The sequence below is a fragment of the Gobio gobio genome (assembly GCF_949357685.1).
Source record: "Gobio gobio genome assembly, chromosome: 15".
NCBI classification, from domain to species: Eukaryota; Metazoa; Chordata; class Actinopteri; order Cypriniformes; family Gobionidae; genus Gobio; species Gobio gobio.
The window spans coordinates 51,176,339-51,204,286 of NC_137108.1; the positions used below are offsets into that span (position 1 = coordinate 51,176,339).

Genomic DNA, 27,948 nt, shown 5'->3' on the forward strand with positions numbered 1-27,948 from the left:
AGATAGAGAGAGAGAGAAGAAAGAGATAAGAAAGAGAGAGCTAAATGGCAGCTCTCTCTAGAGAAAGCAGAGAATCAAAAGAGAGCGAGCTACAGTTGAAATCCTCTTTTATCCTACGTTTGAAAGTAACCAATCAGATGAAACTTCCCCCATTGTACCAAAGGTGTGAACCATTTGGCCAGTAAGCCATTCTTTTGTCCTTCTAACTCCAACTGGCCCCTCTGATGGCGTTAAGGGGGGAGGGGATTGAGTCAATTTCAAATATCTTGGCCACGACGATGGCTGCTAACAGGAAAGCAGATGATTTTGTTCTATTTCAAATATCTTTGATTATTTTCCACCTTACAGTTCCCCCGTTTGGCACCATTGGCCACAATCATTGAGTCCAAAGGTGGCATTCTCCACAAAGATATGCTTTCTGTTGTGTGTAGATGTTATTTTTCAGATTTCTCGTCCAGACTTGTTGCAAAAGCAGCTGATCAGTTTTCAGTCTTTGTTGTCCTTGTAGCCCTGTATGAGAACTTCATCATTGATATGCAAAACGTCCATTGAATACTTCACACCTCAAGAACAGTCACTGACGATGAGAACAAACGCTTGTTCCTCTTTTTGAGGCAGGACACAGGAGCGAACTTTTGCTGCAGGTATTCTGTGATTGAAAGATTATTTAGCACAACAAAGAACAAAAGCATACAAGGCATTTTTCATTGGTCAGAAGTCTGATGTGGTCATATTAAATTAGTCTCTGGCAATAAGCCCCTAAATCGATATACTTAATAAGGTGGTCAAGGTTTGAGAATAAAAGAAAAATAGATTCCACAAGCTTGTACATTGTTTCTGGGAACCAGTGTTAATTTTGGCAGCCATTTTTGATTTAGTCTTAGTCTTCGTCTTCAGACGAAAATGCTTATAAGTCTTAGTCACATTTTAGTAGGGTTGGGCATCGTTTTGATTTGAACGATTCTGATTCCGATTCTTAGTTTCGATTACGGTTCTTTTCGATTCTCGATTCCGATTCTTTGAGGGGTGGAGTCACAACATGTACAGGCTCATTTCACAGAGGAAAATTGTATTTTGATTCAATAATGAGTTTTAGTTTTGGGACTTTCTCCGCTGGCATTTTCACTTGCTTTGCTGCAAAGGTGAAAGGAGTTTCACACCGAGTCCCGGTTTAACAATAGCATTAACAGCAGTCATATTAGGACTGCTACTAGCGTGGGCAATTTGCATATAGCTACATTTATCTACGAGGGGGAAAAAAATTTTCAGTAACGTTGTTGTTCACCACAATTCGCAATTTGGTCAAGGGCTTTATTACACTACAATCACTTACCTGATTATGACGAGGTGGGATACTGTTAGTTCACCCTGAAATGAAAATAAAGCCATCTTTTACTCCCCCAGCTGTTGTTCAAATGCGCGTGTTCCTGTGTGTGCGCACTCCAAGCCGCAGTAGCCTCGTGTAATATTGTCATGACAACCGGTACACAATATTCACTTAAGGAGGTTATATTATTAGTATTATTTCTTATCATATACGTTATAGAAAAGACGAGAATCGCGTTTTTTTTCTATTGAGCTTGATTTCTCAAAATGGTGCATGTGTGCTTATCCTGGGTGCAATGACAACAGTGCGAGTTATTATAGTAGGCATGAGCGCCGGCGGCTGCTGACGGCTCATAGTGCACACAGAGGAGCGCGCTCAGAATAACGGCCGAGCTCAGTGTTTTGACTGAATAATACGGTTTCTTTCTCGCAAAACCTTATAGTGTGCCCCTGAACACTTTCCATATGGCGCGCGTCTCCCTGTATCGTTGCGTGATACATTTGTTTATTTTTTGTAATGTTTTAGCTGATCGCCATTCACTGCCATAATAGGAAGGAGCGCGTGAAGGAACAGTATTTTAAATGTCATAGGACATAGGGCACTGGGACAACATCAGGGTAAGTAAAAGAAGGCTTTATTTTCATTTCAGGGTGAACTATCCCTTTAATAATATTGGTTAGCGCAGGGTTGCCCGAGGAGGACAGTGGACCTGCGCAGCATTTCAAACACGCTAGTGAAATAAAGCCACACTTTTGAGCGCCGCTTACCGTGCCCCATGGCTGCAACAGAACAAACGGGCGCGGCAAGCACTTCCGAAAACTTGCGCGTTTGGAACCGATGATCGGAATCAAAAACAACATTTCTAAACGATTCCAATGGCTTCGTTATTTTTTAAACGGTTCCAAGTTGGAACCGGTTCTCGATGCCCAACCCTACATTTTAGTCATTTTTTCTTTCATAGTTTTAGTCGACGAAAAGTCATTGTATTTTTGTTAAGTTTTAGTCATTAATTTTAGTCAAAATTAATGATCATAACATGCCATTACCAGCATTAATTTTATTTTCAATTTAATATATAGTCTTTAGACAAAAATGTTCATTATAATGTCTCTATTTAGACCAATTCAGTTTTTAATCTAGGTAATCTAGGCTGTATTGACATCACACTCTTAGTAGTAGCACTTGTGCAATGCTACATATCCCTTTTCCTTAGTTGGATAGCCTGTATGCTGTGTCGTCCGCTAATTTCTAAGGTAGGATCATATATGAAGGATAGATAAAATGGTATTATAGTTTAAGAATCAAAACAAACTTTGTTTTTCCCTTTGACTGTTGTGGAAAAACAGCATTTATTTGAAACTTCAAACTTCAAATAAAAGTGCAATGAACACAGAACATGTTCAAAAGCAATGGCTGATGAACAAATATTTATTGTGCATTCAAGAGGACAGTACTTCAAGTATAACTATTGACTGTCAATGCAAGTACTGCATTTACAAACAATGTAATAAAACCATTAAAGGTATATACAAAAGGTACATACAAATATATAAAAGAAATTATGCTGTAAGTCCTCTTTTTGTCCATATGTCCAGCCCTAAGTTTATTTTGCGAGCTGTGGCAAGTTGTTCTCTGAATTTGTTTTTCGTCAATGTAAAGTTGGTCAACCAAGTTGTTTACTTTTGTTTTCTTAGGCACTGCCAACTTCTTATCAATGCTCTCTATCATATGAATGAAATCATCATCCTCAACTGTACGAGCAGGTAGACCGGAGCGTCCAATCCACTGGGCAATCATCTTTTCTTTAGAGATTTGTTCAGGCGAATCTGCTCTATATTTTGATACTGTTAAGAATGCCACTGGGATAGTTGATTGTGTTTTTGCACCCTGTTTTCTTTTTTTGTGTAGTCTTCTCTTGGACCTAAATGAGGAGAAAGAAGATTGGATTTGTAATTACTCCCTAAAAACACACCCTAAAAGCTACAAAAGAAATTAAATAAAAACATAGACTAATATTAATTCTAGATACTAGATATTACTCACTAGTAGTATAATTATAATTTTTTTTAAAGAATATATTTTTACATTCAAATTGATGACACAATCCTACTCATCTAAGCATACATATATGGTCAAAAAAAGTGAGCAACTTTCAATTTTTTAAATAGCTTGCTATCTACCTGCCATTACAACTAAGTTGGTACAACAAATAGGCTATAACCTAAAAAATCTTGCTACAATATATTAAAAAAGCTGCTTTGAAACCATATGTATTGTGAAAAGCTCTATACAAAACAAATACATGAGAATTTAATTTAATTAACATTAGTTAACTAACGTTAATCCTTAGTTAACAGATGGATAAAACATATTTTGCAAGATAAAAAAAATAGTTTCTTGGCTAAGCACTTCGCTTTGCTAGCGAACATGGACATGGCAGGCTACTGACAGAGATTCATTTTCGCTATGTTGACACATACAGGAACACTGACTGATCTGACATTAAGAAAAGTAGTTGGATAAAATACTTTAGTCAGCTTACTTACCGTGATGGTGGCCGCATAAACACTGGGGTGATGTGACTTCAGATGTCTTTTAAGATTCGTCGTATTTTTTCCATCATCGTGAGATTCTGTGACATTACACGCTGTTTTCCCTTCAGATAACATATAAGTGAAATGCCTTCAGATATCATCTCTTCTTTTCCTTCCTAAAAATGCAGGTGCCGCTGACGCCATAGTTGCAGGGAGCTTGCTACTCTAGTTCAAATTTGGTAGCCTAGACTACCAGTACATGTGACGTCAGCTGCTGCTGCGTGCCTGCAGCTGGCTGGATACTGTTGGAGACGCCTTCTTTGACGGACACGCATTTTTGACGGCATAGGAAGAGATCATGTATTTTTAATGTCCGATATTCCTCAAATAACTTTCTAGTCTCGTCAACAAATAAACGGCATACGTTTCGTCATAGTTTTTATCATCAGATATTAGTTTAGCTTGTCAACGTCTCGTTTTAGTCACAGAAAAAGTGGGCGTTAACAAATATTTTTCGTCATCGTCTTCGTTAACGAAATTAACACTGCTGGGAACATTGAAATAAAATGCATTTATAACAAAACAAAATCATAGTTGATTTTAAGTCCCCCTTTTCATGAGGAGTATTAGCAAAATATTCAGTGTAACCAAGACTCGGAAATCAAAACTCAAAGTTCATCTAATTGTCCACTATTTTGGTGGTAGTAGAATTTAAGCATTTTGGTCTGAATTTCTCAAAGGAAATGTAGCTAAAGTCAGTGCGCAGATCTCAATATGATTAGTCATACAATAATGGGTATTCCTGGTGACAGAGTGTGAAAGTGTGAAAGTGTGAGTGTGTGTGTGTGTGTGTGTGTGTGTGTGTGTGTGTGTGTGTGTGTGTGTGTGTGTGTGTGTGTGTGTGTGTGTGTGTGTGTGTGTGTGTGTGTGTGTGTGTGTGTGTGTGTGTGTGTGTGTGTGTGTGTGTGTGTGTGTGTGTGTGTGTGTGTGTGTGTGTGTAGCTATCTGGATCTGTTAGTGTAAAAAGATGGACCATAGATCTTTAGTGAAGTAACACTTTTAGACTCTATGCCATCTTTGTCGTTTATGATGTGTAGTGTTCAGCCTGAATAGATTTGGTATATTCCAGGAGATGTTGTCGTGAGTGTAGGGTGTGTTCTGTGTTAATGGTTTGGAGATGGGTGGAATCTAATCAATATCAATCTGTGTTGCATAATTTAATTCCAGTTTTTACACTGGGAGGTCATGTAGACATATTGGTCCGTGTACGTTTTGATCGTTTGATTTTCTATTTGAAATGAAATAAGCAGAAATTAGAAAATGGCTCCTTTATTCGTTTTTTCGTTTTAAAAAAAAACGAAAAAACGAGATTTCGGCTTGATTTTTCGTTTCTCGTTTCACGGGTAAAAAACGGATAAATGACTTTAAAATTCGTTTTCCACATGTGGGCGGTCATGAGACGCTCCTTTCCGCTGATTGGTCAAGCAAATCTGAGTATGTGACGTCATCAGCCCTTCCCCAGTTCTGTGTAACAAAATAATAGTCTTCTTAAACTGTACAGGGCATGGGCTTTCTTCTGTGCAACTTAACGCGTTTCACAGAAAAAGTTATATCAGAAATATTAAATATAAATCTGCACCCAGCCTGATTTATTTAGCTGTGTGGAGTTGGCTAAATATGTGTGGTGAAGCTGCGCAAGACAACGAAGAGCGGGTGACCATGCAATGTTCAGACAAGTGTTATACGCAGCAGTCATAACTTTTCTTTACAATTCGCTCGGTTTTGGACAAGGGATGGTCATTGCAAATACTGTAGGCCTAATACATATCGGCATATGGGTAGCGATGATGGTGATTTTAAATTTTACTATAAATATATTTTGTCATCCGTATTTTTTTTAAATAAAAGTTTAATAGGCTATATATAGGTTTTTTTTTTATTGTAGGCCTACATTTTTTTTGTAGTTGAGTTTTCATTAAAAATGGTAATGCCGGTAATGATGGAAATTCATGGTATGCGGGTGTATCATGTAATTTGCTTATTCGTTTTGTTAATAACGATATATATAATAATAGTATATAATGTTAATAATGTTTGTTTTGTTCAAAGAGTGGAGGAAGATCAAAATAACCACTACAGCTCCTGAACGTCATTGACAAATCTTTTCTTGATAAATGTATGGATAACACAAGTTATGGTGTTGTCACAATTAATCAAAATATCCAACTTTAACGTTGCTAAATGGCATCTATTAAATTATGATTTTCTCTTCTATTTAAATGCACATTTCTTTTTACAGTTTTCTCTATTTTTCCAACAAAAATAGCTTCAAACAATGACTCTGTGTGACTAACAGGATAGAGTAGGCGCCCTCATTATGCCTCATAAGATTCCATAATAGAATTTTGGATAATAATGGAATATCGCGAGCGGGCGCGCCTTGCGTGGGTGCCGGCGATTCGACAGCAAAACGCACGTCCTTGACGCGTGGTTTAGCCTACCACAAAAACGCGCTTTCTTAACATGGGCTTCGGGGTCAAGGAAAACGCGTTAAGAACGCGCGCTTAGGCTATGGTAAATCAAGCATCGAGGACGCGCGCTATGAGTCGGACAAAACGCATGTTACTAATGTGTAGCCTACACAGGTAAACCAAACAGGCAGTGCAAACTTGTGTTTGAAGTATCCAAACAGACTAAAGAACGTGCGCTTTGGTGTTTTCAAAATTGCATGCTCACTTTTTAGGGCACACCTCTTATAAAGTAAAGTTACATATTGTTGACCATCTTTTTAAGTAATTACACTATTTACCACGATACACTATGGCTGTTATAAGAATTAAATGAAATCAATATCAACAAAATCTATCTTACCATTTATCAAAATCCACTTGCACTGTAATTACAATTGCCTAAATAATGTAGGCTAATGAGATTTTTAGATTTATGTTCTAAATATAATATTTTAATTATAGAAATATGAAATTTTGGGAAACATTTTATTATTCCAGGCCTATGAAATTATAAAACTGCCAGTAGCTATAGTTGGCAGCGTAATGGATTCTAGAATCATCCAACTGTTCAAAAACGCTGAATTATGCAAGAAAGAAACCTATACTTTGTTTGAAGCTATTTTTGTTAGAAAAATAGAGAAAAACTGTAAAAAGAAATGTGCATTTAAATAGAAGAGAAAATCATAATTTAATAGATGCCATTTAGCAACGTTAAAGTTGGATATTTTGATTAATTGTGACAACACCATAACTTGTGTTATCCATACATTTATCAAGAAAAGATTTGTCAATGACGTTCAGGAGCTGTAGTGGTTATTTTGATCTTCCTCCACTCTTTGAACAAAACAAACATTATTAACATTATATACTATTATTATATATATCGTTATTAACAAAACGAATAAGCAAATTACATGATACACCCGCATACCATGAATTTCCATCATTACCGGCATTACCATTTTTAATGAAAACTCAACTACAAAAAAAATGTAGGCCTACAATAAAAAAAAAACCTATATATAGCCTATTAAACTTTTATTTAAAAAAAATACGGATGACAAAATACATTAATAAATAAAAAATCTTTGGAAATTCCTCTTTAAAACGAATGCTCAGTTTATGGTTCACTATTTTGGTTCATTTTTTATTAAAAAAAGTTATCTTGCGCTTGCCTCCGCTGTCGTCCTGTCAGTCATCTCCTTGCTTCGCGGCTCTGATTACAGTTATAGTAAAATTTAAAATCACCATCATCGCTACCCATATGCCGATATGTATTAGGCCTACAGTATTTGCAATGACCATCCCTTGTCCAAAACCGAGCGAATTGTAAAGAAAAGTTATGACTGCTGCGTATAACACTTGTCTGAACATTGCATGGTCACCCGCTCTTCGTTGTCTTGCGCAGCTTCACCACACATATTTAGCCTACTCCACACAGCTAAATAAATCAGGCTGGGTGCAGATTAATATTTAATATTTCTGATATAACTTTTTCTGTGAAACGCGTTAAGTTGCACAGAAGAAAGCCCATGCCCTGTACAGTTTAAGAAGACTATTATTTTGTTACACAGAACTGGGGAAGGGCTGATGACGTCACATACTCAGATTTGCTTGACCAATCAGCGGAAAGGGGCGTCTCATGACCGCCCACATGTGGAAAACGAATTTTGAAGTCATTTATCCGTTTTTTACCCGTGAAACGAGAAACGAAAAATCAAGCCGAAATCTCGTTTTTTCGTTTTTTTTTTAAACGAAAAAACGAATAAAGGAGCCATTTTCTAATTTCTGCTTATTTCATTTCAACTAGGAAATCAAACGATCAAAACGTACACGGACCCATATTGTGAGGTGTGATTGACCCCATCAGATATATATAAATATATTCGCACTCAAATCTCAAGTTTTGAGATGCAGGGGGAGGGGGGCCTTTTGGCCGTCCGTCCTCCAAGGAATTGCAATTGTCATCCTGAGATAAAAACAAATTTAAAGAGAAACAAATTTAGAGAGAAACACAGTTAATTGCTGCTGTTGTTTCTGTGTATTAACACTTAAAGCTGCTCTGGCAGTCGAGCCTTCACAATCTGCTGTGTCTGAGCATTATAAACTCCAGTTCTGCTGGAGAATTTTTCAGGATTAATCAGAGACTTCATTACAGTCAAATTGAGTGAAGGATGAATTGGTTTTCTTATCTGTGCCACATTTAACAACTCCCCTCCCTTTTGGCACTGGGAATTGAACCAATGAAAAGTATTAGAACTTGCTCAAATTAGAAATTGCAAATGTCAGAGTTATTGAGTCCTGTTGGGATGAAGACATTTTCATGGTTAATGCAATTGTAATTCACACTGTAGCCAGATGGCAATTCTACGCTCCTGTTTATGGTTCACCACAGCTATATAGGAAATAGCAGAGCTTCCACTTAGGAGACTAACAAATTCAACATCGACACAGCTGTACAATTCCAGTATTAAAGTTATTCCAATTTACACAAGATACATGGTCTAGAATGCGCAGCATCTACGGCCTTTATCCTAAGTGTATCATCACTTACAGTAAAGCAAACATGTGTTTTAACCTGTTAACCTGCACCCCTGCTTTTGAAAAAATCCTAAGAAATGGCATAATCAGACTTAAACTGTTACAGTTAATGATTCCTTTGCACTAAAATCATAAGTATGGTGTCATTTGAAAGCAGACACTTGGCAATTTACTGTAAATTCAAAATTATAATTATTTTCATAATCAAAAATAGCTATAATAAGCTTCAAAGTTTTGTAAAGTTATTAGAAATATATTTGTATGAAATATCTTTATGAAAATAAAATTGAAAGTTGGCATTTTTATTTATTTATTTATTTATTTGATATGGACATAACAACAGCATTGGGCAAACCAGATACATTGTTTCTAGTGTTATAGCAAAACTGCTAATTTACAACACTTGTCCATAGGAGGCTACACATTTCACAAAACACAACACAATACAGTATACAAAACACAATGCAGAACAGTACACAATACAATATTTAAGAAGATAAACAATACACATCATCAATATACATTTCATACAGCATTACCATGTGTGCAGCTTTGACTTGACTTCAGCCATTGTTTGAGACCTCTGTTAAAGCTGATCATGTCTGTCTGCAGTTTTAAGTCAGTGGGCAGAGTGTTCCATAGTCTCGATCCATTAAAAGAGAAACTGGACTGACCTAAAGATTTTGTAAATCTTGGAAGAACACAGTCCCCACTGACTGAGGCTCTGGTGGAGGGTCTAAGTGAGCCCTGACGCCTAATAATAAGAGCAGAAAACAGCGGCGACACATGACTGTTCAAACATTTAAAAACCAATTTCAGAGTACTAAAATGTATAAAGTTTTCAAAAGTAAAAAGATTATGTCTATGAATGATGTCACAGTGATGCGATCTCATAGGTTTTCTGGCAAATACCTTGACTGCCTGCTTGTACACTGAAATAGCTGGCTTGAGTGTAGACGGGGAGGTTTGTGACCAGGATGTGACGCAGTAAGACAGATGTGAGAAAATCATTGCATGCATGTATAACAGGGCAGCCTGATGAGACAGATGCCCCCTGATAAAACGTAAACAATTCAAGTTGGATTTGACCTTTTTACAAACATTTTTAACTTGACTTTGAAATTTAAGATTGTTGTCAAGAATAATTCCAAGATATTTGGTCTCTTTTACTTCTTGAATAATTTCATTGTTTATGCTTACTTTAAAGGTACTGTCAGAAGGTCGTGTTTTAATTGAGAAACAAACAGCAACGGTTTTCTTCACGTTTAAGGTTAGGTGAGACGACTCAAGCCATTTAGAGATGTCTACTAGGGCAAGTGTCAACTGCTGCGCTGCCAGAGCTGGAGTTTTAGCAGATAGATGGATGACTGTATCATCTGCATACAGCTGGCAGTTGGCACCTTGGCAGCTATCTGGGAAGTAATTGATGTACATTGTGAACAACAATGGCCCCAGTACTTTTTTAGCAATCTAGAAGTGCACTACAGCTGAAGCCACATGTCTGACCATGTTATATTTCAAATCTGAAGATGATGAGTCTAAAACTCTGAATTTTATTAAGTGTTTTTCAAGATCATGTCATATGATTTTATTTTGAGATTTCTCTAAAATGTTAACTGATGTTTATTGCCATCTCTTCTGAGCTACCATTCAGTTTATTGTCTCTATTGTTTTGAGGTGCAAACTGCCCATTCAGTTTCAGTCTCCCCAGAACACTTTCACACCTCTCTGGCCTGGTTATGGCTCTTATAATCTTAATTCTTTTGTCTTCATTGTAATCACTGACGACTCCCTATTCAAACTGTTCTATTCAAACCTCATTTATGATCAAACTTCTCACTTCACCTTCTAAAGTGCTTCAATTGCCGTTGTTGACAATATAAACATTTCAGTTGTTTTTTCATTTCAGTCTATTCAAAATTATTAATAAAAATAACGTATTTGCCCAGGTGGCAGGTGCATTGGCTAGCTAGATGTTAGCTTAGCACACAATCAAAATACAATAAAGATTAACCATGTTTTTTTCTCCAAAATTACTTGTGATATACAAGTGGGATGTTTTAAATAACCTTCTGTGGTCTCATTTGAATTCAGATCAAAAAATCAGACAGAAAATATATCATTTTACAATATTCAGCATTTTGATAAAAGCTATGTCGAATAGCATTGCATTGTAAATATAATCTATTATGAATACACCTAACATGGTATAAAGAACACAGACAAACCATACATCATCGCGATTGTGTGTTTATTAGTCTTCAAATGTTTCTATTTGCATGTTTCGTGATCTCAGGAAGCTTTTATTATGGACTTCTATTATGGCAAATGGTATCTTCTTCGTCTGTCTGTACCATATATGGACTACATGTGCACAGAGCGCCCTCCGGCTGCCAGTATGAATTGAAAACAACACATAAGAGACTCAATCGCTCATGATTAGGCTACATCTGCGCATTTTGAGGAAGTATTGAATAAAAAATACTCCTCTGTTTAGAAATTTGACACCGACATATGAGAATCTATCAATATTTCTCATCTGCACACTTTTGAACTAAAAGCCCTGAGGGATGTTGATTTGTCGCGAGTCTTTGTGAGGAGAATAGAGGAGTTTTTTTAATGAATGAGATCAGCTGAGGCTCATATTACAATCAAAAGGTACCGACGCGGTTTTCATATTCATAACTCCTGACACATTAACAAATTACTGTCACTATAAGACTTTGAGAATAAAACAGAGGTAAAAAATGGAAGCTTGATTCTTAGATCTTTTAAATGATGTATAGATTGTCAAGGTAATTACTTACATCTGACAGTCATTTGAGCTGATTTAAACAAATAAAGCTTGAGGACGAATGCGCCCTCAATCCGGTTAAGAGGTTAAAGAATAAACTTGACTAGTCTGTGTATCTAGTAACACAAATCACTATAATGTGTGTTCAATGTGCACAATGTGTTTAGTCCAACTACAAATTTGAAAATACAAACAGGATCATTGCAATCTGAATGTTTTGCTAAGAGGCTGCTATCCTGCTCGCACGCGAAGTGAATAGCTGAAGGCTTTGCATGAACAATGCAGTCAACTCGCTGAGAGTTTTACCTGCAAATGAGCGCTGATCTTTGCCCTTAGAAAGTAATTTCCTATTTTTCTGAAAATAAGGTGGAGGTCGACCCCTTCCCAGCGACCAGCATTTTCTGTCTGAATGGCCTATTTTCTGACAGGAACTGCAAAACCTGTTCTCTTTGCCATTGGGTTGTCTGCTATGTTCTCCTGGAATTTGAGGATGTTCGTGACTCTCGAATGTTTGCAAATCATGCTGCATCACCTTAAGAATTGAAATAGGCACACTTTCTTGTACATTTTCTGAACTAAACGTTTCAGATTCATTAGAGCAAGTCCCCTCATCAAAGAAGTGAACATGCTTTTTAATCCCATTGCTGTTAAGCATTATGGGAGTCATGCACTTTTTAGCATTTAGCTTAGCCTTCAGGTCTGTAATGGTTTCCTTGTGCGTTTACACTTTTCAGTCAGGGCTAACTGCGCAGCTAGTAAGTTATCTAGCTGTGTTTGAAGATATTGAATCTTTGCCTCAGACTTTTCTGCTTCTTCATTTTTAGATTCCACGTCTTTACATTTCGCATCTATACTTGGAAATAGATGTGTTGTCACATCACGTTGGTTAGTTTTGTTGCAGAAACGGCAAAGCATTTTGAATGGGGATCTTTGGCTGAATTTATTTGGGCTATTTCCTTCTGTCAACCATTGAGCAGATGCTACGTTACAGGGTTTAGATTTCCATCTATTTTCTATTCTTGAGCCCCAGTCTACTATTGATTGGAACGTGTTTTCAACTGGATCGACGCCATTTGACAAAGCCCGTTGGATTGGGATGTCAGCATTATTTTTTACAAGTTGTAAAAACGCGTCATGGTCTCGGTTTGCATCTTCTAATCCTGAGTGTTCTCTGTACGTTACCCATAACCGCTCGGCATATGTCTCAAATGTTTAATTACTCGCCTGTTTGATTTCTAGTATTTTGCTGCAATCTGCGTGTGTCGGTCCCCTCATTTCTAATAATGCCTGTTTTAGTCGTTCATATATGGCTTCGTCGGTTTCGTCACGGATACGGTCTATTATGCTGCCAGATTTCATGCCTTCGGTTAGTTTTGGTCTGAGCTCTTCAGGGAGAGTGAGAAGTGCTATTTGCTATACGTCCCTAACTTCTAATTTATACACCATGGCCTGTAACATATATGTTTCCCAGTAGGGTTGAAACGGCCCTTTTCTTGGCATTACTCCAACGACTTGTTTGTGTCTAGAACATTCTTCGCAGGTTAACGGGCGGCTGATTCTTGTGATGTCGTCGTTCGCATTAGTCATAGTTTTAAACACGGCGATTTTAACTGATTTCTTCGGTGTGTCGTTATATTTTGTGCAAGTCTTTATCGGGCTTCGTTGTTTTGGTTCTTCAGGCATTAACACAGAGGCTCTGTTACGAGTTTCTCTCTGTGGCCTGTATCCTAACGCAGCATCATCGTCATCACTATCATTTAGCTTTGCTGGTTCAAAAATTTCATCCAGTGCTGCTTGTTTTACTGCGGCCACTGGAAATCCTACATTATCACAACAATCTTCGAGAGCAGATATGTAATTATTGCCGGTTTGAAGTTTTCCTTGTAACTGATCGATTTTTGTTGCCATTTCTTCATGCTGTCTAGCCCACCCTAGTTGCTCGTATGCGACTGCTTCAACTTTTGTTCTTAACTTATATTTTGTTCTTAACGTATTTCGTCAGATCGCAGTCTTTCAATTTCTTTGATATTTGCTATCGTTCGTTCTCGGCCATTGTCTTGAGATCGTTACGACGAAGCAAATAAACAATTGCTGCTGGGATTTTCTTGTATTTTGATTCAAATATTAATTGTGCGCCCTTAGCAGAATACCAGGATATAATTTCGTTGTTACTCCATTTCAGGCCCAATCCTTTATCGCTTAATTGAACGAGGAGATCTTGTAATTGTACGCCTAAGATTCCCATAATTTCCTCATCTCCACTGCTGTTGTTATTTCCCTGAAAAGTCATGTTTCACGTCTAATTCTTACACAATATCGGATTTCTACGGTTCTGATCTATAGTGGGTATACCGACTCGTTCTAGAAATGTGTCTATATGTGTGAGTTGCAAATAAACTTTCCCTCAACAATTCTAAAAGGCAAAGAAGGTTTACTTACCCATTCCCTGGTCAGAGGGTCAGCTTTAATCCATTCACAAGATCAACAGAACAGCTGAAGAAAGAGAAGCTCAAATCTCTTGTTGATTTTAAATCCAATACTTCGCTGAAAACCCGTTGCTCGTCTGAGTCGCAACATCACGTCGAGGTCACCAACTGTAAGACCGCATGAATTCGCTCCAAGGATCGGTAGCGAACCGCGGTGAAGGCCGCACACGTTCAGTGTTTCAGCTGGAAAAATGGATTTGATTATAATATTCTTTATCTGACTCCATTTATCAAAGTTGTCGAATTTAGAAGAGAATCCCAACTGGTTGTTTGATCATTTATATTTGATAGTTAATAATACATTTAATCATTCCGTTTTAACCCTTTGTTGCAATTATACCGTTCCGTATTGGAGATGGTTAATAATTACAGATTAATTCAGAAAGGATCAAAAATGTAACAATTTATTAACAATCAAGTAAATGCAAAATGTCAATTACAGAAATCTCTTTTAAAAGGAAATACAAATTCTAATTATGGTTGCACTGAAAATAGCTTCAAATAGATGTAAACTTAAACCCTTAATTGTACTCAGTAGGCCTCTGCCTAAAATGTTTCCTGTTAGATAGAGAGAGAGAGAGAGAGAGAGAGAGAGAGAGAGAGTGAAGAAAGAGAGCTAAAGAGCAGCTCTCTCTAGAGAAAGCAGAGAATCAAAAGAGAGCGAGCTACAGTTGAAATCCTTTTTTATCCTCTTCCCTGATGTCACCAAACTCAAATATGACTCTTTTAAAACTGACCAATCAGACCAAACCGTAAGACCTTTGAAAGTAACCAATCAGATGAAACTTCCCCCATTGTACCAAAGGTGTGAACCATTTGGCCAGTAAGCCATTCTTTTGTCCTTCTAACTCCAACTGGCCCCTCTGATGGCGTTAAGGGGGGAGGGGGTTGAGTCAATTTCAAATATCTTGGTCACGACGATGGCTGCTAACATGAAAGCAGATGATTTTGTTCTATTTCAAATATCTTTAATTATTTTCCACCTTACAGTACTCATCATTCTTCTTCCTCCAAACACGTTTAGTGGAATTATGACCAAAAAGTTATATTTTGGTCTCATCTGACCACATGACTTTCTCCCATGACTCCTCTGGATCATCCAAATGGTCATTGGCAAACTTAAGACGGGCCTGGACATGAGCTGGTTTAAGCAGGGGAACCTTCTGTGCCATGCATGATTTCATAACCATGACGTCTAAGTATATTACCAACAGTAACCTTGGAAACAGTGGTCCCAGCTCTTTTCAGGTCATTGACCAGCTCCTCCCGTGTAGTTCTGGGCTGATTTCTCACCTTTCTTAGGATCAGTGAGACCCCACGAGGTGAGATCTTGCATGGAGCCCCAGTCCGAGGGAGATTGACAGTCATGTTTAGCTTCTTCCATTTTCTAATGATTGCTCCAACAGTGGACCTTTTTTCACCAAGCTGCTTGGCAATTTCCCCATAGCCCTTTCCAGCCTTGTGGAGGTGTACAATTTTGTCTCTAGTGTCTTTGGATAGCTCTTTGGTCTTGGCCATGTTAGTAGTTGGATTCTTACTGATTGTATGGGGTGGACAGGTGTCTTTATGCAGCTAACGACCTCAAACAGCTGCATCTAATTTAGGATAATAAATGGAGTGGAGGTGGACATTTTAAGGTCTTTGCTAAGTGGGAGAAATTGCAAAATAGCAGTATAATATTATTATTATTAATAATGTAAACAAATAAAAAAACTGTCACAAATTAACAAACATTAACATTATGATCGGATTCCAATAAAGAAACAAAAAGAGAGAAAAGAATCAGAATTTTTATAACGATTCCAAGTAGGAACCGGTTCTCGATGCCCAATACTACTAACAATGTTGCTACCAAACATTCTAGAGCGCTCTTTAGTTCCTACTAAATTGTAATATGGCGTGCCTTTTCACTTGCCCATTTATCTAGTATTGATTGTAATGGCAAAAACTGTCATGCAGATCGGCTGAGGATGGGAACCGATGATGGTGAATTAAAATTTTACTGTAACTGATGTAATCATAGCCGCAAGTGAGATGATTGAAAGGACAATAGCGGCGGCACAAGCGCAAGATCACTTTTATTAATAAAAAAAAAAAACACAAACCACAAACTGATGGTTCCCCGTTTTAAAGGGGAATTTCCAAATCTCTTTTATTTATGTTATAATTCGGGTATAGCAATTTTATGTCATACGTCTTATTCGTTTTTTTAACTAAAGTTTAATATATGCAAGTTTTTTTTTTTTATTGTACTATTTTATTGTATTTTCATAAAAATTGGCTAATAACAAAAAAAACAATAAACATTCGTTTGAAAGTAATTAAAGAGGAAGTTATGAGGTAAGCAATCTCATTCGAGCAAGAGTGCTATTTTCCAGAGTAGCCTATATCAGCACGATTGCAAAATGCAATATTCATTTTATACAACAGTTCAATAAACAAGTTGTCATTTTTTTATAGTTTTGCTCCATTTTTCCAACAAAAATAGATTCAAACAAAGAATAGGTTTCGTTCTCGAATAATTCACCGTTTTTTAACAGATTCTAAAATCCACTCATGCCGCCATTTATTCTGGCAGTTTTATAGTTTCATAGGCCTGGAATAATAAAAATTTTCCCAACATTTTATTTTTCTATAATTAAAATATTATGTTTAGAACATAAATCTAAAAATCTCATGACATTATTTAGTCAATTGTAATTACAGTGTAAGTGGATTTTGATAAATGGTAAGATGGATTTTGTTGACACTGATTTCATTTAATTCTATAACAGCCATAGAGTATCGTGGTAAATAGTGTAATTACTTAAAAAGATGGTCAACAATATGTAACGTTACTTTACAAGAGGTGTGCCCTAAAAAGTGAGCATGCACATTTAAGAACACCAAGGAAAGAGCACGTTCTTTCATCTGTTTGGATCATTCAAACACAACGTCAGGTGTTGCTGGAAAAGATGTGTCTTTAGACGTTTTTTGAAAATGGCTATAGACTCGGCTGCTCGAATTGAGATAGGCAGGTCATTCCACCAGGTGGGAACGGTCCAGGAAAAGGTCCGTGACAGCGATTTCATGCCTCTCTGGTATGGCACCACAAGGCGTTGTTCACTAGCAGAACGTAAGTTCCTGGAGGGTGTGTAAGTCTGAACAAGCGAGTTAAGGTAAATTGGTGCAGAGCCAGTGGTTGCTTTGAAGGCGAGCACCAGTGCCTTGAATTTAATGCGAGCAGCTATTGGCAGCCAGTGCAGACTGATGAAGAGAGGCGTGACGTGCGCTCTCTTCGGCTCATTAAAGACCAACCTCACCACTGCATTCTGGATCAGTTGCAAGCGTTTGATAGTGCATGCCGGAAGGCCCGCTAGAAGAGCATTAGAGTAGTCCAGTCTGGAGAGAACAAGAGCTTGTACCAGTAGTTGTGTGGCATGCTCTGATAGGAAGGGTCTAATCTTCCTAATGTTAAATAGTGCAAATCTGCAGGACCGGGTTGTTGCAGTGATGTGGTCAGTGAATTTAGGTGATCATCAATCACAACCCCAAGGTTCCTGGCTGTCCTGGACGGAGTTATGGTTGATGATCCTAGCTGAATGGAGAGATTGTGATGAAGTACTGGGTTGGCTGAGACCACAAGCAGTTCTGTCTTTGCAAGGTTGAGTTGAAGGTGATGTTCCTTCATCCAGGCTGAAATGTCTGTTAGGCAGGCAGCGATGCGAACACCAACCGATGGATCATCTGGTTGAAATGAGAAGTAGAGTTGAGTGTCGTCGGCATAGCAGTGATAGGAAAATCCATGTTTCTGAATGACCGATCTCAATGATGACATGTAGATGGAGAAGAGAAGTGGTCCAAGCATTGAGCCCTGGGGAACGCCAGTGGCTAGATGATTACGCCGAAAGGTGATCTGCGGAGGAGTGCGTGTTGTGTCAGGAGTCAGTAGGAGGTTAAGAGTGATGAGAAAATGATCTGAGGTGTGCAGTGGAGTAACTAAAGTGTTGTCTGTGGAGCAGTAGCGTGTGTAGATCAGGTCAAGATGGTTACCTGATTTGTGAGTAGCTGTAGTAGATACTCGCTTAAGGTCAAATGAGGTCAGAAGAGTGGTGAAGTCAGCAGCCTGGGGTTTATCAAGGTGGATGTTGAAGTCACCAAGCAGTACCAGAGGAGTGCCATCCTCAGGGAAGTGAGAGAGTAAAATATCCAATTCATCCAAGAAATTACCCAGTTGACCTGGAGGGTGATAAATAACTACAACATGGATTTTAGCCGGGTGAGTGATAGTGATTGAGTGTGATTCAAATGAGCAGTTGCCAGATAGAGAAGGAATGGGCTCAAATTTCCAATCATTTGAGATGAGCAAACCAGTACCTCCACCCCTCCCAATCGGGCGTGGGGTGTGTGAAAAAGTGAAATTATTTGAGAGGGCAGCAGGAGTGGCAGTGTCTTCTGGTTTGATCCAGGTTTCAGTTAGAGCCATGAGACTGAGATGTGAATGAGTGGAAATAGATGGAATAAAGTCTGCTTTGTTTACAGCAGACTGGCAATTCCACAGACCAATTGGAATGGACATTAATGTAGTAGAGGAAATTGGTACACTTCGCAGATTATTAGGATTACGGCGCCTAGAATGTACTGAGCGTGACTTACAGGTGTATGTGGTAATAGTAGCAATTTGGAAGCACATAGTGAATATGGTTTAGAGAAATAAACAGGTGAAAACACAAAGTGGACAAAGTAGAAGGAAAGCTATTAAGTGCCTTGTCGGTGTCCTTGCTCGAGTGGAGTCGCGCAGAGTAGAGTCAAATGGTCTTTACACTCTTCGGTCTTCACACGCACCAGCGTTAACGAGCGTATTAAATAGATGCTAATCACTACATTCAGAACAGGTGAGGACGCTTTTGTAATTCGCCCAAACAATCAAGGCAACAGCCTGCCAATGGCTCAGCTCAAAAGCGAAACTATCACTCACTAGTGCGAATATACCGCAATAATAGAGTGCGGCCGGCAAAAACAGCACTGGTTATAATTCAAATACAATTATCTTAACCAGTAAAATTATAAATAAAAAAATAACTAAAGAATCGAAATGTATCCACTTGATAGCCTGTAATTCGCGGAGCAAATCCAGCAAACTGAGTAATTAGAAAAAACACTTACACACGGCTTCAATGCGCTCCTTCACTCTCTGCGCGCTTCTCCTGGGTTGTGTCCAGGGAGCGAAACCATCGTGACCATCGCCCCTCGCTGTGAGTCTTGCGAGTGCGACAGACACTAATCCTGGTCTCTTCTATAACTTACTTAACCTAAACACTTTGCAGGGATTGCTCTGTAAATTAAATTGAGAATATAACGGATGCATATCTGCTATTTTAAATACTGTAGTCTATGAGAGATGTGACCAGTGATGGGAATAACGGCGTTACTAACAGAATTATTTTTTTCAGTAACGAGTAATCAAACGAATTACTGTTTCTCCCGTTACAACGCCTTTAGCGTTACTGAGGGAAAAAAAATGCGGCGTTAGTCGCGTTACTATAATTGAGCTCACTGAAGCGCTTTTCATCCGAACAGGCTCTCTGTCAGTCGGACCTGCAACGTGTGTGTTAGTGATGCGCGGGTCGGCTTTTTTTCCAACCCGCGGGTCCTGCTTTTATGAAATTATTTGGCCCGCCCCAGCCCGCACCGCACCAGTGTATCAATTTTAAAACCCGCCCCGCCCCGCATCCGCGACCATTAATCATAAATCAGGTCATATTAATAACAAGATAATGATAAAGATTTTCAACCTTTAATTTTCACCAAAGTAGCGTTTGGATCTTGAAGGCTTAACCATTTTTTATTTCAGATTTGTATAGGCAGTTTATAGCCTACGCTACATAACCACTAAACTTTTGTTTTATTTAGCACACAGAAATGTTCATAGCGTGTTTACATTCGCTGTGCAAACAAAGAATGGCGTCCACTGTACCAGGGTTTAATCTATTTCGGCTAGACTCCAGCACCTCGTCTTCCATCTTCACTTTTATCTCTCTGTTTTTGTTGTCGTGGCTGCCGGTGGTGGGAGCTGCTCGGCGCGCAGCTGTCATGACGTGCCGCGTGATGCCAAAGGCTTGGGGACATCATGCAAGTTACGTTGCTACGGCTTTCATATTGTAACCTTATCAAAAAAACCTAATAAAATATGAAAATAGATACTCCCAAATATTTTATATAGGCTATAGGGAATTGCAGGCAACATACATAGATTTTTTTATTTTGTTTTTAATGACCCGCCCCAACCCGCCCCGCAAATAAGTGAAGATTTCTTAACCCGCCCCAACCCGCCCCGCTGGTTACCCGCGGGGCCCGCGGGTTATGAGACGACCCGCGCATCACTAGTGTGTGTGTGTGTGTGTGTGTGTGTGTGTGTGCACCAGCCATAGAGACAGAGCGACACGCGTCATAATCTGAAGACCACGCCCACCGGGGGGGAAAACAATCGAACGCTCTCCATTTGACTTTGCATTGCGTGAAGCGGCCTCCTTGTCATTTCGGACTTATAACAAAAAACAGAACAATGTCTAAAAGCGGATATGTGACAAAGTGTACAGCAAACAAGCTAATCAAAACCCATAACCAAAAACCCAGAAGTTTTTATAAGCTATTGACCCAAAAACGAGCGTTTAAGGACAAAAAAGTGGATACAGGCAATTGAGACAGAGCGCGACACGTTATATTACACTGAGAACTACACCCACTAGAGGGGAACGCAATCAGAGACAGGAAATATAATATATAAAACTTACATTTGGATATTTGACTTAACAGTGACAACATGTTTACTGCACACATAGGCATACTGAGACATACTGAGTGTCAGGATCCCAAAATGTACCCATTCTTCCTGCGGAAGCATCACGTGTTACTGCCTTTATCCACTTTTGTCTCCTTTAAACTCTCGTTTTTTTGGGTCGACAGCTTATAAAAAAATATTTCTGTGTTTTTTAGCTTGTTTGCTGTACACTTTGTCACATATCAGCTTTTAGACATTGTTCTGTTTTTTGTTATAAGTCCAAAATGACAAGGATGCAGCCTCACGCAATGCAAAGTCAATGGAGAGCGTTGGATTGTTTCCCCCCCCGGTGTGGGCGTGGCCTAAATACGCTCTGTCTCTATGCGTGTTGGGGGTGGGTGCGGTGGTACACATAACTGATGATGATTGGTGGGTGGGAGACAAGGTTGAAGTTGATAGGTTGAGTTCACACCTATTTTTTTCACGGTCTATGGTTCACACACACACACACACACACAAACACCTATGACGCACACGCATATGCACATTCAGCGATGGTCCAACGACTTCAAAGGTAGCTTTCGCAAACTGGAAGTATAAGCTCTACTTTTCCCTCGTTGAGGTGAAAGGTAAGAATATCTATGTAACGTGCAACTTATGCCCAGGAAGAAAGAGTCTCTCCACGGCGGTGGCAAGTGATTCTGAAGCGCCTCACATGCCACAAAATTAGTGGCTAAAAACCCAGGTGATAACGTGAGCTCCACTACCAAAGGAAGGTATAGTACTGATAATATTTACACAATATTTACACTATAGTAGGCCTACTGATAATATTTACAATAATGTATTGAATTTGATAGGTGTCTCTCACATTGTCCCACAGAAACATTACAATAGTGTACATTAATGTACAATGTTTTATAATAATAATTTATTCTATTTAGTGTCCAATTCATTCATTTAGCATATCTAATATTGGGGGCATCCAAGTTATTTGACATATTTGAACATTTGGGGGAAAAAAAAGTAACGCAGTAATTACTTTCCCTGGTAATTAGTTACTTTTATAATGATGTAACTCAGTTACTAACTCAGTTACTATTTGTAAGAAGTAACTATAACTAATTACTTTTTTAAAGTAACGTGCCCAACACTGGATGTGACTAGTCCACTAGATGTGTGTTAGTCTGTGAAAATACGTGTCAGGCAGGCTACACAAATATTGATCTTGACAATCTCTTAGCCTCTTGTCCTTTTTACACATCTTACTCTGCATTTAACTTAAACTATTTTCTTTTTTACAAGAAAACAGCATAGGCTTCAAAATAAATAATGTTATTGAAATATTGTAAAGTGGTCATTTGAACTACACGAACGAACGTTTAAAAAACAAAATGCAAAATCAAAATTGAATAGCTCCATAACGGATTGAGAAAAGTGCGCGCATTAGTTGGGTTAGAAAAATAACGAAATTATAGTGTTTATATCGAGTCTATAAAACACTTAGAAAATAATATTTATATAAAGAGATATATATTAAAATAAAAACTGCTTAAAGAAACACAACTCTTCTTAAGTGGAAGGAAGCTTTTTTCCCTCATGTGGAATATAGAAAGCACATTAGTTGGGTTAGTAAAATAATGAAATTATAGTGTTTATATCAAGTCTATAAAACACGAAAGAACAACAAATATATCAGAAAAGCCTTTCTTTAAAGTTAATTTCGTTCTCTATAAATTATATCCTAATCTATGTTTTATCAACCAAATTGCCCGGATTTAATAAATAACAAGCAAATAGCCTATAACAGACAATGACATGGAGGTGGCGGCGCAGCGTGATCAACGGCTTAAATGAACAACTACTAGAAAATAAAAAAAACTTTAGTCAGGGGCAGCCCTTACTATTTATTTCAGATAGGCCTATATTTGATCCAGCATGTCACAGAGGGAGTTCTGGGTTGAGCGCGTGGTGCTGAGCGGAATGAGCTTCAGAAATGAACGGAATCTCCAGAAAGGCGCTTGATCTCCACTGGAGGAAATATTACCGCTCTTTCAATGCACACACCGCAACAGTCACAATATGACCTTGTGTATGTTTTAAAAACACAATTCAACTTATAAATAATACTTTTTAATGGGCCACTTAAAATGTTTATTACAAATAAATTATTAAATTCTAAAAATGAATAAAATGAACAAAAATTTGCATTGCATTTGCAATCCTTTGAAACCACCCCACTTCCCGCACCCCTGATGATATCTGTCCTCTGGAACACTATCGCGTTTCATTTAAAACGGTTTATTTAAAACAATAATTTTTTTCAAATAGATGGAATTAGAAATACAGGCCTGCCCCTAATAAAAGCCGGTGACCTTCTGCAGTTCAGGTAAATAAAGGCCCCGGCTTTAATTTGAGGAAATACGGTATATATATTAAAAATAAAAATTCATACCATCGCTTTGGCACCCCCAAGGTGCTGCGCCCCTATGCGCTGCATATAGCACATACCCACTTTTTGCGCCACTGGTGATCATGTCATCATCAGTGAGCTTTATATGTGCTGTGCGGCACAAGCAGCTTCTTTCAGTCAGTAACTTCAGTCAGGAATAATGTGTGAGGATAAGATGCTTTCGCCACAGAGCAAACAGCAGCGGGAAAACTGCAAACACATGCATCAAACCAGACAGAGCTTAACTCAGTATTATTCTTCACACATTTGCTCAAGAAATGATGTGTGTGATAAGAACAGTAACTGTAATAGCATTATAACATTTACACAAATATAATATCAATAAGTTTGCAGTGAATGTTCCTGCAGAATCTTCTTCCTCTGACTGAAGATTGGGCTCTTATGTTTTTTTAACTGCTCTGTTGTCTTTTATTATATTTTAAACCTTTACCAATGTGTCATATTAACACATTAATATATGTTTAAAATACTTGTCTTTTTTATAAATGGTCTGGTAAGAACTGTGACTGGCTGGTAGTTTAATCTATCAGACACCTTTCCTGATATTCTGTCATATTTACCTTTGTGAGATGAAATTCTGCAGGTGTAAAAGCAGGAGCAGATGTGACACACACGTGACACCCATTTCCCCAAACAGGCTCTTTATTCTGCAGGTCTTTATTTTCTTGAGCAATGCTGTTGTGAAGTGCAGATCAAGCTGTGAATGTTCCTGTCAGATTCGACATTGACACAGAATTCATGTGTTCATTCACGCTGGAAGTCTCTCATCACATGGATTCATATTGAGCCGAACATGTCAGTGCCTCTGGTTTGAGATCACACTCTGGGTGAAAGTTTAAATCATTTCTCTTTTCTCTTGTGTTTGTCTCTTTCTAGCCTACAGTACTGTGGCATTACAGATGTTTCTTCTTTAACTCAGTCTTTGACAAACTCAAAAGCACTGCAGTTTTTAAAAGGGCTTGATCTGAGAAACAATAAGATCAGAGACTCACAGCAGCTCAGAGACGTGATACGAGACTCAAACTGTGACCTGAGGTGAGGAAACATCACTTTACACCACTCACACACACATGGGTATTTAACTTTAAATGTATTATATTTAAGACAGAAATATTTAGAAACAATATGTACACCAAATAATGTAAGATCAGATCTGATTACAGTAATTTAATGTTGATTACAATCTATTACACTTTGTGCTCAAGGTAACTGAAATATTGATATAATGTGCAGCTTGTTCCACTGAGCACTGATTATGTTCTCTTCTACTTCCTCCTACAGCCTAGATGAAGAGCTGGAGCAGGAGCACAGGTTATATTGGGCTAAAGCTCAGGAGGAACCTGTGACATCAACAGCTCAAGCAAAGCCACCATCAGATTAAAGATCCTCAGGAGGTTCTCAATATAACACTGTAATAAATGAATATGTGTGATGGTAATTTAGCTGAGATGCTGCTTTACAGCACTTCATAAATACACTGCCAAACCTACAGCTGTTATGAACTCAAGCTGTTTATATACATGCAGTTTTTCAAATAGCACTGCTTTAACACATGTACAGTTCATCACACCAGCTCTTGTGTATTATCATTTATAATGAGTACTATTGCATACAGGAGGAAGAGATTCAGACGTTCAGATTTAATAACGCAGAATCAATAGAAACAAACACACATGATGAGTAATGTTGACTGGTTATTAGGGATCGACCGATACAGATTTTTTTGTGCCGTTACCTAATTTTTTCATCAGCCTTAGCCGATGACCGATACAGGCTGCCGATTTTCTTGAGCCGATACTGCTTTTGCTCCCTTAATTTACATCATAAATTGGAAAAATATCGGTGAACGCAGCAGCCTTGTATTTACCGATGCACGTAAAAACCGCAAATATCGGCCCGATATATCGGCCGGCCGATATATCGGTTGAACACTACTGTTGATTTAAGAGCTGAAATAGAGGAGCTCAGATGAGCTGGATTAGCAGGAATTGGAGTCTATACTAATGTTGGGATTAAACTCATCTATAATGAAGAAATTAAAATATTGATCATTTTTAATTCTCAAATGTAGTACTTCAGTATATATTAAATCATTGGTGGACAAATTACACAACGCCATTACTCGAGTGAAAGTAAAGTAAAAGTACAGAAGTACTTGTTTTTAAAAGTACTTAAATATCATATGGATTATTGTATTATTGTTGCATTGTTGGATGAATGCATGCTGTGCCATCATGGTGATTTCAGCCAGTCAGTGATACTCCATCTGACATGCTAGCATACGACTACCTTAAACACATTTAAATACTTGTGCTACAATGCTCTTCACAAAGCTGCTGTCACTTTAAGGCAGAATGCACAAATCCTATACACTGATACACATCCGATATTCCCCCAACTGTTTACGTTCACTTAAGACATAATCAACTTTGTTTACGTGAATACTTTCCAAAATGACAATTTTGACTTTTTTTTGTGTATTGGTCTGTTTGAGTGCAGAAAAAACACACAAAAGAAAGCTCTATTCAGTACTCGTGCTCTGGCATCTGAGAGACACAAAAACCAGACTGAACTGAACTCTTTCATCATGCTTTTTCAGATTCATCCATATGTCTGCATTTCTTTCTCCCAGACATTTACATTTTTTTACATTTTATGAGAGATTCATCAAGTGTATGCCAACGAAACTAATCTTCAATCCAAATAAAGAGAACTTTCCTGAGTTGATGTTACGTTCCCCTCTGAGTCTAGGGGCCAGGAGGGAAGATAACAAATGAAAAGTAAATAACCAAGAAAAAGACGTGGAGAACACACTTCAACCTCAGCCTCAGAGTGAAAACAAAACGCCACTTTAAGTAGAAGTAAAAGTATTTAATTACTACATGTAACCAAAAGCTCAGAAAAAATAAGGGAATAAATCTTCAGGAGAGAGTATGGCCTAAAACAATAAACAAAACAGAAGCTAACTAAGGTTTAAAGGAGCTACCTGTCCTGCAAAGAAAACAAAGATGAAAACCAACAACATAAACTACCCTGAGCTTCCTCTCTAACCAAAAACAGGAGAAAAAGTTTTATAGACAAAATAAAAAGGCACTCTCTCCCTACCTTATTCAAGTAACCAGAACAAGTTAGTCACTGAAGGTAACAAGAAGTGACAATACCTTTTAGTTACCCACAAAAGTCAGCTAGAATGATAACTCTTAACACACTAGAGGACAAACTAGAAAATGGTAGATGACACAGCCAATGAGTATAGGTTCCACTCCTAACTCAAATATAAACACTCGATCTCAGATTAGAGCCCTGCGCGGGACTGTTTTCTTCATCCCGCCTGCACTCGCCGAATTTCTGACCATTACCGCCCGCTCCCGCAACGTATGTGTTACACTCCCGCCCGCTCCCGCAATATGTATGTCCACTCCCGCCCGCACCCGCAAAACTCTGAGAACTTATTCCCGCACAATAATAGAGATGCATTGATTTTGTGTCTTCTCCCGTCCCGCAGGAAAAAAAAAAACACGTATTTGTATTGATATTATTAAAGAGATTCATGGGGTTGTTTGTTTCGTTTCCCTGGCTTGCATGTAAAAAAAAAAAAAAAAAGACAAATACATTCAAATATTATTTTGTTTTTTATCAAAAACTTTGCACATAAAAATAGACTGCTTTGCAAAACAGAAAACAGAAAAAAAGATTGAGAAACAAAAAACAGATCCCAATTCGTCGGTCAGTTCCGACGTACGTCGAACGTGACCGACTGAAAGGAAACCTGAGAAAACATGCTTCAACAGAACGTAATGTGAACACAAAATAGCAAACGGACATTTAGAAACAATCCATTTCCACTCACTAAACTTCTATGTATTGTTTGTCAAAAACACCAAACAGTCAACTTGACCTGCAGGGAGTGCTGAGCGTTTTTGGTGAGGTATGATCAAGTAGCTATGTATTTGCCAGCTGCGCAATATGTGGATACCTATAACGTTATACCGCATGATTTTGCCTACCAAAACAATTGAGAAACTTCTCCAAATGTCAGACTTTCCTTGCTTAGCTTTTGTGCTGTAAATACCTCGTTTGAGGTTCTTTTCTACATCATCTATTGACATCTTCTCCATCATGCCGTTAGGCAACCTCCCTATCCCGCCGATTCCCGCTGTGTTTTTTTTAGCCGCCCATTCCCATCCGCAGCGAAATTCAAACCGCCCGCTCCCGCGAGATTTGCGTTGGGTCCCGCGGGACCCGGCGGGACTCAATCCCAATGCAGCCCTCTATCTCAGATACACACATACACAGAGAAAGATTGTTTGCAGTCTAAGGCTAGGGAGAAGTGTTCCTAAGCATTGCATGTTCTGAGTGCTCCTTATATACCCCTCTGCTCCGTCTCAGGCATATTCACAACGAGTTGCAGCTGACGGCAATAAACCAGAGAGAAAGAGAGAAAGAAACAGGACAGGGCACACAAGCATTGTCCTTCTAAAGAAAACACACTGGAACATTACACACCCACCACCAAGATTACA

The 27,948-nt window shown here is 38.3% G+C and overlaps 1 protein-coding gene across 1 annotated transcript in view; it reads left to right on the forward strand.

Annotated features, from left to right (window-relative positions):
* The window catches only part of LOC307138213 (NACHT, LRR and PYD domains-containing protein 3-like), a 66,507-nt gene extending 39,411 nt beyond the window's left edge, over positions 1-27,096 (forward strand). The window contains exons 18-19 of the mRNA XM_079836403.1: positions 24,302-24,460; positions 24,707-27,096. Coding sequence (XP_079692529.1) covers positions 24,302-24,460; positions 24,707-24,806 — 259 coding nt within the window. The 3' untranslated portion in view covers positions 24,807-27,096. The remainder of the gene's footprint in view (positions 1-24,301; positions 24,461-24,706) is intronic.
* The last annotated feature ends 852 nt before the right edge of the window (positions 27,097-27,948 follow it).